At 53.2% G+C, this 11379-nt stretch overlaps 1 protein-coding gene across 2 annotated transcripts in view; it reads right to left on the reverse strand.

The window, feature by feature from the left end:
* Positions 1-11379, reverse strand: part of PPP2R3B (protein phosphatase 2 regulatory subunit B''beta) — a 48640-nt gene that overhangs the window by 14966 nt on the left and 22295 nt on the right. For both annotated transcript variants that reach the window (XM_035029625.1, XM_035029626.1), the window contains exons 3-4: positions 586-689; positions 205-307 (exon numbers count right to left, since the gene is read on the reverse strand). In XM_035029625.1, coding sequence (XP_034885516.1) covers positions 205-307; positions 586-689 — 207 coding nt within the window. The remainder of the gene's footprint in view (positions 1-204; positions 308-585; positions 690-11379) is intronic.

Consider the following 11379-nt stretch of genomic DNA (forward strand, 5'->3'; position numbering starts at 1 on the left):
ACGTGGTCCCCCCACTCACACACCTGCACCACGTGGGGCACACGTGGCCCCATCACTCACACACATGAGAGGGGCTGGGCCCTGGACCATGTCTGTGGGAAGCAGTACCCTGAGGGAAGGGAGCCAGACCCGTAGCCAGTGTGTGGTGTACGTGCAGGGGTGGACCTGGGAGGAGGTGCGTGTGGTCTGGACGCCGGGCCATACCTGTAAGAAGGGGGTGAAGTCGTCTTGCACCAAGTAATTACAGCCGGGATTCATGAGCAGGTGGACGAACTTGGCAGCCTCATCGTGACAGTTCTGGAGGATCCTGCAATGATGGAGGACGTCCCAGCGGTCCCCCCACACCAGATCCACGAGGCCCCTCCCAGATACAGGCGGTGAGGAGGGCACGGGGCCATGACGGGGTGTGACATGCCCGGGAAGGGACAGCACACCATGCCACACGCCCTGGAGCTTAGCCCCCTCCTCTTGCCGTCTCGGCCACAGAACGTGAGCGTGAGGCGGCACCTGCCCTTGGGACTATGCAGAGCTGGGGACACGCCTCCCTTCCCAGCACCGCCCCCGGCACACAGGCGCGAGACTCACTTTCTCCACATGGCGACGAACTTGTGGACAGAGATGGATCCCGTGCGCTCTCCCCCTGCACTGCAGAACAGCGGCCCCTTCCAGTACAGCGGGCAGCCACAGGCCTGCAGTACAAGGGCACAGCGGGCAGTCAGCGCCCCCTGGACACCCAGCTGCTGCCACGATCGCGCGCCCCCAGGGGGATGCCGCAGCGAACCTCTGCTGCAGAGACACTGGACCTTCAAGTCCATCAGCCCTGCACACAGGAGCGCAGTGTTCCCGCCAAACACAAGACGTGCGTTCACTCCCGCGCACCAGGGACAGCAAGAGGTGCTTGTCCTAGCTGTCGCATCGGGTGACGGGAATGCAGCTCGGGGACAGGAACAGAGCACCCGTCCAGCAGACGGTCCATCAGCGGGCAACCAGCAGGCCCCCGAAGTCTGCGAGTCCAGCAGCAGCTTGGGATAACCATGGGCGAGGGAACGGACAGCGTAAATGAGGACGGGCTCTAAACGTGACATGGAAAATACCGCCCACCGGAACTTCACCACGTGAGCACAGACTACGGCGTGGAGCACGTCTGTCAGCAGAGAAGCCTGGAAAACACTGATCTAAGCTCTACCTCAAAAATGGAAGAAAAAAAGGAAGAACGCCGGAACAGGCAGACATGAAAATAAAACAGGGGTGCCTGGGAGGCTCAGTCGTTAAGCGTCTGCCTTTGGCTCAGGTCACGATCCCAGGGTCCTGGGATCGAGCCCCGCATTGGGCTCCCTGCTCCGCGGGGAACCTGCTTCTCCCTCTCCAGCTCCCCCTGCTTGTGTTCCCTCTCTCGCTGTTTCTGTCAGATAAAATCTTTAAAAAAAAAAAAACAAAAGAAAGCAAATACTCAATACAGAAAGCAAAACTGAAAGTCAGTTCTTCGAAGATCTAAAAAATAAAACACCCTTTAGCAAAACTCGTCAAGAATAGACAGAAAACACAAGTTACGAATGTCAGCTGTCACCGCACCTCCCACAGGCATGAGGAAGACAGGAAGTGGACACTAGGATAACTTCATGCCCACATGCACCACAGCGTTGGTAACCTACACAGAGCACCCGTGAAGGCTTAATCTAACCCAAATGGACACAACCAAAAATTTGAACAGAGCTGTAAGTCTGCAAGAAACTGAATCTGTAAAACTTTCCCAAAGAAAAGTCCAGACCCAATGGCTCCGCTATTGAGTTTGCTCAAACATTTAGGAAAGAAATCATACTGACTACATACAAACTCTTCCAGGGACTGAACATAAGGAATGTTTCTTAATTCTTATCATAAGGCCAACACACAGCAGATACTGAAATCTGTCAAAGATACAAGGAAATTTATGGGTCAGTCATGTCTCATCAACACAGATGCAGAAATCCTATACAGAATACATGTCTGCAAACTGAATCCAGCCATTACAAAAATAATAATTAAGAAACAACAGACCAGGAAACTGAGAACAGAGGGGAACACCTTACTCTTTTAAAAATTTTTTTTTATTTTTTAAGTAATCTCTACACCTAACATGGGACTCAAACTCACAGCCCCAAGATCGAGAGTCACATGCTCCACTAACTGAGCCAGCCAGGTGCCCCGGAACACCTCATTCTAATAAAGGTATCCACAGAAAACCCATGGCTCACATCAGACGCAAGGGTGACACATGATGCCTCCGTGTCCGAGCTGGGACCACGGCAAGGGCACCACGAGTCCTGAGGCCAGGGCGTGGGGGCGGGAGAAAGACAGGAAGGTACAAAGGCCCAAGAGGAGGACTCAAGACTGCTGTAATTCAGAAACGACACAGTGTGTAGAAGACCCGAGGGACTTACAGAATTTTATAATAAGTAACTTCCGCAAAGTTGCTAGAAGCAAGCACAATGTACGTGAGGCGATTCTATTTCAACACACTGGCCGACAATTATAAAATGAAATTTTTAGCAGTGCCCTCTATGTAAAGCATAAAGAAACCCCCCAAATAAATCTAACCAGCACTGTGTGCCATCTGCACGAAGCCAACCACACACCGTTGTTGGGAGACACTGAAGACCCCATGCTGAGCTCCTGTGGCGGAGACCCACTGCTGGATCCCGAATGACCCCCCGATTCAGCTGAAAGCCAATCGACGTGCAGCAGGGTGTCTGTGGTGGTGGTGTGGAAATACAAAAGCTTACTCAGAAACCCGTACAGGAAGGGAGGAATTTTGCAGAGTTCCATCAGCGAACACTTGGTGCATGTGTGCGAGGAGGGACAGACAGACCAACGGCAGGGAGCAGTGAGGAAGAGATCCTGAGCCTGTCAAGTGATTCAGGAGAAAGGCAGGCCTGCAGTTCTGCGGGAACAACCATGTTCTCAGTGAGAGCACTGCATCAACAACGGGAAACCTTCCTTCACACTGTGCACAACGATCAACGCACGACGGATCCTGGTCCTGAATGGGAATGCTAAAACAGTAAGCCTTATGCAAGAAAATGTAAGAGAAGCTCTTCCTGATTTTGGAGTAGCAAAGATCCCTCCCACAGGACCCAAGACATCTTTAACCCTGAGGGCACAGAGAGGTAAACTTCACTTGAGAACTGTCTGCTGGAAGATGCTGTGAAGACAGTGAAGACAAGCCACAGACCAGGAAAGAATACGTGCAACACGCAAGTCTCACAAGGACTCACAGGCAGGATTTTAAAGAACTGCTGGTCAAGGAGAAAAAGGCACACAGCACAAGAGAGCAAGAGACCTGAACAGGCACTCGGAAAAAGAACGCACAGATGCCCATTCGGCCACAAAAACGTGCTCGGCAGCAGCGCTCACGATGGAGATGCAAAGAAGTGTGTAAGGAGAGATCAGAGAGGCCCACAGGAACAGCTCGAAGTCGGAGGACTGAAAATACCAGGCGTTGGCAAGGACGCAAGGAACGGAGCTTACACATGTGGCTGGTGGAGAGAGCCGCCGGGCAGGGTCTACCGAGAGCTGGCCATGCAGTCCCATAGGCCACACACTGTCCTCTCGGAGTGACCCAGAGACCTGACGCTTGCTCCCACAAGACATGGCCAAGAATGGTCCCAGTGGCCTCACTCGGGATGCTCCAGATGGAACCACCCAGGTGTCCAGAAGCAGGGTGCTGGATGAACAAGCTGGTAGATTCACGCCCTTTGAGGGTGTTGGTTTCGGGCCATATCGTGGAATAAAATGCAGTGATCACAAAGACCCACCCATGTGTTTTAGGCACAACCAAGACACCAGTGCCCCACGCAGGTGTGGATGAATTTCACGGAGGCCACACTGGGCTGCGGGAGCTGGAGGGGAAAGGACACCCAGCCCGACTTGTGAGAGGTGAACCAGGACAGCATCCAGAGCATGGGCTGGTGACCTGACGTGCTGACCGGGAGTGGGCCGAAGGGAGCTCCTTGGGTGCCACGAACAGGTGGCACCGAGCTCTGGGTGGTGGTCGCGTGGGAGCCCTGGGCGGTGGTCACGTGGGAGCCCTGGATGCTGGTCACGTGGGAGCTCTGGGGCTCTGGGGGCTGGTCGCGTGGGAGCCCTGGGCGGTGGTCGCGTGGGAGCTCTGGGGGCTGGTCGCGTGGGAGCTCCGGGCGGTGGTCGCGTGGGAGCCCTGGGGGCTGGTCCCGTGGGAGCTCCGGGCACTGGTCGCGTGGGAGCTCTGGGTGCTGGTCACGTGGGTGTGTGGACGCTTCGGCATGCAGGACTGGCGGTCACAGCACCGTGGCCCCTCATGGCGCCACACGTCCGTCCCCAAAGCGGTCCATGCACACGAAGCTGTGTGCGCTCTCCTGTAAGGGGGCCCCTGCGTGGATGAGTGCCCAGGACGTGCTGGCATCCCTGGGGTTCCAACCAATCTGACACCTGGAAGGTTAATCCTAAGGCTTTGGTCGTGACCTACACTGCCTTGCAGGACGTTTTGTTAATTTCCTGAAGCGAGTGGGAAACGTGACCTCTAAAATGCAAGACAGAAATAGCAGCTTATAAAAAAGTATAAAACGGTCACTTCAAGGGAAAAGATGCATCCCAGTAAGAGTGCTTTTTGTCAGTTTTATGTAACATACACTCAGAAAGACTCGCTCTTTGTAGAGTGCACTCAGATGCCTAGATCATGCGTCTGTCCCCACAGTGAGGAGAGCCGTGCCACCCGCCGATTCCAGCGTACCCTAACCCTAACCCCACCCACACCCAGCAAGCCCCTCTCCACCCCCGTGGCTTCCCTTTCCTGGAATACTGTGTAAGTGGGATCGTGCCGCCCGTGGCCTTTTAGGCATGGTTCCTTTCGGTCAGCATCATGCGCCTGAGGTTCAGCTATGCGTCACGTGTGAGACATAACAAATCTAAATACTCGATTCTGCCCCACTTCCTGGCACAGTGAGTCTGAAACCCTTGTAATTCCCTACGGGACTGGGGTGCTAGGATCACCTTCTGTTCTGACTTTTGGTCTTTAACTCTGGTTCCTGACACAGAGCTCCCAAATCCCCTGGGGTGTGTGGGCTGACAGGTCCCTCTGTGGTCCTAAACAGGTGGTTCTGGGTGGCTCCTGGGTGGGGCTGGACAGCAGGAAGGCTGAGCCACGATGAGACACTTGGGACATTCAGCCCTGCACCATCCTCCAGAGAGGAGAGCACCTGGAGGCCGGGAGTATGACGCATCATGCGTACAGGGGAAGCCTACGTGGAAGTGAAGACGAGGCGCAGAGTTTCCGGGTGGTGAATGCATCTGAGCACATGAAGGGTGGGCGCCCAGCTCCACCGGGACAGCAGCTCCTGAGCTCGGGACCCTCCCAGCGCTCACCCCGTGTGCCTCTTCCTCTGTCTGTGCAGCTCTATCCTCCCCCAAGGAGGGCCGTGGGAACCCCCAAGTCTATGGCTGGTCGGTCAGTGCACAGGTGAGAACCTGGGATTTGTGGCAGGTGTCAGAAGTGGGGTGGCCTTGGGGAGCTGAGCCCCTGACCCCTGGGGTCTCTGCTCTCACCATGAGGCGGTACGAGAACTGAGCAGAGGGGCAGGTGATAGGTGCGTAACACCGTACATGTCCTAAGTGTCTCTGAATTCTATTTTTATCGTAGTTAAGATGCTGATGGCATTTTATGTATGTTTTACCTCAATGAAGAAGTATCTACTACCTGATTCTGTTCATGTAAAATTCTAGAAAACTCACCTAACCCACGATGACCAAGTCCCCGCGGCAGCCTGGGGACGAGTGGGGTGGCATGGGAAAGGGCAGAGTCAGGGCATGTTGGACACGTGTGTTGTCGGGACTCCGTGCATAGTTTCAGGGGACACACATACGTCACAGCTCCTCAGATTACACACGGGAAGCGTGTGCTGTGTATCATACATCCATTACACCTCAAGGAAGCTGCCAGAAATGGGAAGAAAGATGCACTGAAAAATACACACGTGGAAAGGTGTTCAACACAATCATGAGGGCAATGAAGCCGTGGATGAGTTACACGCGGGGGAGAACGGCTGAAGCCGGAAAGTGTGGAAACCAAGCGCTGGAGAGGTTTCACGAGAACCGGCACTCTGGCACACTGCTGGCTGGAGAGGAACCACGGGCAGCCCCTCCGGAGAGCACCTGCACAGTCTGCTGTAAAATCGGTCCCCAACAATTCAAGCCCGAGTGTCTGCTACCTGAGAGATGCAGATGTGCGCACGAGCCTTCCACATGCACACACACACAGCAGCAGCTCTACTCACAAAACACAACGGATACAACAAAGCGCTCAGCCACCGGGAAACACGTAAGCCACGGTGCGTGCATACACGGGGCGCCGTCTGGTACTCGGTGACTCCGGTGGGGAGGAGTATCCCATGATTCCGTGTGAAAGACACCAGAAACCAAGGACAGCACGATTCCCGTCACGTGAAATTCCCAGAGGCAAAACCCAGCGCCAGACCGCGTGTGCGTGTGACTCGGCCACGGAGACAGGGATGGGACTGACTGCGAGGACAGGGCTCCCTGCCCTGACGAGGTGGCGCACAGGGGACACATCCGCCAGAACACACCACGACGTACGTGTAACGCTAGGAACCCTGCTGTGCGTAAACTCTACGTCAATAACGCAGACCAAGAAGGGATGAATCACTCGAGAAGCTGGGAGAAAATCACGGAATAGGAAAAATTACAAGAAAGTAATAAAAATGAGCAGAAATCATGAGATAAAAAATAAATCCCTCGAGCTGATGGATGCTCATCTGAAAAATAATGTAAGTCCATCTCCACCGTGAGTAGACAAGAAAGGAAACAGAAATAAATAATCCTACAAAGGGTCATACATACAGATCTGATAAAGATTTTAAAAACAATACAAGAAGATGAGGAAAAATGTTGAAGCAATAAACGTGTAAGTTACACAAAGAATCATTTTAGAAGAAATATAAATTGATGAAAATTGACTCAAGAAACTAAAATCCGAAATAGAGCCAACAGTGAGGGATGTAAACGCTGGAAGGAGCACGATTATCCGCGCAGATAACCGTGCATCACAACCTGGGCGAGAACAGCTAGGCACACGGGAACTCCAGTCCCCGCGCTAACACGGTTCACGTTTCAGTCACGGCGGCACAGACGTGTGAGCAGACTACAGGCCTCACCGCGGCTCCTTTAGTCCGTCCGCTATGAAGAGGAGGCGTAAAGACGTGCATCAGTTCTCTGAACGTCTGGGAGGACCCGGCGCTGTGTGTCTGTTATTCGGCTCATGCAGACAGCACGGAGTGTGGCTGTGTGCCCCCGGCTCCCCCCGGTCAGGAAACCGTAACAAAGTAAGTTGGCTTTGCAAGCTCTCTCCAGGCTGCATAATGCGCCAGGTCAGCCCGGTTCTCCTGCACGCCTCAGTGAAAATATGGAAATCTGCTTCTTACCACCAAAACCAGCTTCTTCCCCAGCCGATGGGCCAAGTGATTTCAGCTCTTGTAAACCCACCACCTTGGACGGACGTTCACACAGGTTACTGATGCTGCAGCCGGAGATCGGGCAGTTTTGCTGGCCGAGGTCTGGAAGAAACATGACACGGCGCGGGCGGGATCCCTGGGAACACGGACGGGCCACAGAAGAAAGGCCGACCGCGGGAACACTGCTGTTGGCGCAGGGCAAGGGGCCACGCGTGTGGAGCCAGAGGAGGTCATGAGAGCCCATGATCGACACAGACGAGGCTGTGAGGGAAACTCGGACGCGTCCCAGCGGACGTGAGGCCAGAGACGAGCTTCACGTGAAGGGAACTCTCAGAAACATTTCACAACATTGGAAGCGCAAAGGGTACAAGGTTGGAAGCGAACCAGACTCGGGAGCAGGACAAGAGCCGAGGCTCAGACGAGGTGCTCGCTCTGTACCGTACACCAGGCCACACGCGGAAGAGCCCCACTCGAACGTCATGTGCTAACGTTTTACAAAGAGATACAACACTAGCTGTTAGAATCTCTCATGTTTTAAGTTACAGTGCAATAAAAATTGGTCTTACTATTTTTTCCATTTTCCTACACGTCTGTAACGAACTGTAAGAGAGTTTTTAATGTCTCGACAAACATGTTTTAAAGGTTCCAGAACACTTGTAACTTGCCCCGGATAACACTGACCTGCACGGCGTCGGCTCGCACGGTTACTAGTGTTTACGGTCCACAGCGGGGACCGCCTGGACAGACACGGCACGAGCTCCAAGATTACAATGTTTGCTGATAAAATACCCACGTGTAGGACAGCATGCTACTTTCTACCTCAGAAACATATGAATTAGATATGTATATACGTTTCCATATACGTGCGCATTTCATAACATATACGTATATGTCCGTACGTTGGCTCGTATTGAAAAACGAAACAACAGTAAAAACAGTAAAGACACTGTGACCACCATTCCTTCTGGACGGGGTAAGGGAACACAGGGAAACAGACAGGCATAGAACGTGTACGTCTCTGAATATATCTGATTTTTGGCTTTGGCCTTGGAACCAGGCATGTTTTTACACACTTCTAAAACAACACTTGAACAAAACTTTAAGAGACCAATCCACAAAAGAAGAGAACACCTCTGAACTCATCCTCTGAGACAAGTATTACCCTGACATCGAAACCAGACAACGGAGCCACAAAACCACAACCAGTGCCTCTTACAAATTATGAATGGAGCAAAAATCATCAAAATACGAGCAAACAGAATCCAGGAACATATAGAAAGGACTATGCACCTAGGCCACGTGGGACGTATTCCAGGAACGCAAGGTTGGTTTAATGCTGGAGAAATCAACTCACGGAATACTCCGTATCAGTAGAATGAAAAACCAAAACCATCTGCGCTGATGCAGAAAAACCGTGTGACACCGTTTCCAAATAAAGACGCAGCACAGAAGCAACGGAAAGAAACGTCCTCAGCCTGATAAAGGAACCGCACAGCGAACGGCGCGCCTTGTGGCAGAAGAGCGGATGCCTTCCCCACCCGAGCAGCAACGACACAGGACTGTCCACACCCACTTCTCTCCAGCACCGCGCGGGAGGTCTCACTCAGCGGTCAGGCACGGGGACGAAACAGGAGACACGCACACTGGGAAGGAAGAAGCCCAGCGATTCCTGCTTGTAGGTTTCTACTCTACAGAACGTTAGCGGCATGACGACGGACACGTGAGTTCATGAGGATGCAGGATGCAAGGTCGATGCACGATAATCAACTGCATTTGTACACACTTGCAACATGCAATGTGAACATACGTTTTAGAAAACAATTCCATCTATAAACCATCAAAAACAATAAAATGCTCAGGAACAAACTGAACAAAAGACGTGCAAAACACACTTAGAAACTACAGAACGTTTCCGAAAGAAACGAAAGATCTAAATACACGGAAAGAAGCCTCTGGACATGGATCGGAAGACTGAATATGAAGATGGCAAAGGTCTGCCAACCGACGTACAGACTCAACGTGACTCTTATCAGGATACCTGCTGGCCATCTGCAGAAACCGACAAGCCGATCCTAAAATTCACACGGCATTACAAAGAGCCCCAAGGAGCCCAAGCAACCTTGAACAAGAAGAACAAAGTCGGAGGGGCTACACTTCCCTGTCTGAAAACTTACTGCAAAGCAACAGTGATGAAGACAGTGTGGTCTTGGCATAAAAACGGAAACACAGGTCCACGCAATACAGTCAGAGTCCAGCGATAAACCCGCATTTCACCATCAACTCATTTCCAATGAGGGAGCCAAGGCCAGTCCACGCGGAAAGACGCGTCCTCTGCACACGTGGTGCTGGGACCCCTCGATGTGCACACGGGCAGAAGATGAAGTTGTGCCCGACATCACCATTTACAAAAGCCAACTCGAAACAGATGCACGACGTGCACGTAAGAGGTGAAACTATACAACCCGCAGGAAAAGAATGAATAAATCTTCCCGACCTTAGATTTGGCAATGGTTTCTTGGACAGGACGCCAGAAGCACAAGAAACAAACGGAAAAGTAGATAAAGTACGTCAAAATGAAAAGCGTAGCAATGACCCGGACAACGGGAGGAAGTACGTGTACATCACGTATCTGATCACGGACTTGTGTCTACGACACACAAAGGCCTCTTACAGCTCAACAGAGAAATGACAACCAACTGAGAAATGGGCAAAGGATGCGAACAGACACTTGTCCAGAGATGTACAAACGGCCAACAAGCATGTGAAGAGATGCGCACGACTGTCAGTCTGCAGGGAAGCTGCAAATCAGTCCCATAATGAGACTCCAGGGCACACAGCCCAGGGTCAGTGTCTCTCATCAGAGACGTGGACACAGCGCGACCTCATTCACCGCCAGAGGGCACGGAAATGGCGCAGGTGTTTTGGAAAAGCGCTCGTGGTCCCACAAGCAGGTGCACGAGATTCCCACGTGACCCCGCATGACCACTCCCGGCTGTGCAGACCCCAGAGAAAGGTAACGCGTGCACACACCCATGCGTGCAGGCTCACTGCAGCCGGAACAACACAAACACCCAGGAGTGGATGAATGGGTAAATACGGAACGCGGGAGTAAAGAAGGAAGCGCACATGCGTGTAACGGGAGAGCGAACCTTGAAAAGATGCTGCATGCAAGGAGTCACGTGTAAGAAACCGTGCGTGTACGAGATGTCCAAAATGGGCAGATGTGCAGGCACGGGAAGCAGAGGAGTGGCTTCCTACGGAGCGGGAAGGAGGGAGGGAGACAATGCCAACGGGCACAGGGTTTGTTCTCGGAGGGAAGGCTGTCCTAAAACGGAGCACGGCGAGGACTGCACCCGGCTCTGTGAGGACACGAACACCGCTGAGCTGCGTGCTTTAAATGGCTGGCTTGTGTGGCACGGGAACTCTGTCTGTGGGGGTGAGAGACAGACGAAAGGCAAGCCCCAAACACGGAAAGCAGAAGGCACCCACGATGCACGAAGTCATCGAGCAGCCGGAGAGGAGACTGTTCTCACGCCGTGCACGCACGAAGTTACTCAGCACCCGGAGAGGACGATGTTCTCGCACCGCACACAAGGCCCACACCACGGGCTTCCAGAGCACGCAGAGGCGCTCGGTGGAGAAGAGTGTCGGAGAGCGACAGGGACAGGGAAAGCAGGGGCACACTGGCCACGCAGGACATGAACAAGGGACACACGCAATCCACTGGTGAACACTGCATGCTGAACTCAGAACCACTTTCTACAGCGCGACCACCACAGGCCCCACGGACAAGCAAGCTCACGGCCCAGGAGGCGCCCACGTGCAGCTGCTGGCCCCTCGGAGACGGGGACGGGCTGGGCAGAGGGGCAAGGGCTGGGCAGAGGGGGAAGGGCTGGGC

The sequence above is a fragment of the Mirounga leonina genome, unplaced genomic scaffold (assembly GCF_011800145.1).
Source record: "Mirounga leonina isolate KUSES-001 unplaced genomic scaffold, KU_Mleo_1.0 Mir_268, whole genome shotgun sequence".
In the NCBI taxonomy this organism is placed as follows: domain Eukaryota; kingdom Metazoa; phylum Chordata; class Mammalia; order Carnivora; family Phocidae; genus Mirounga; species Mirounga leonina.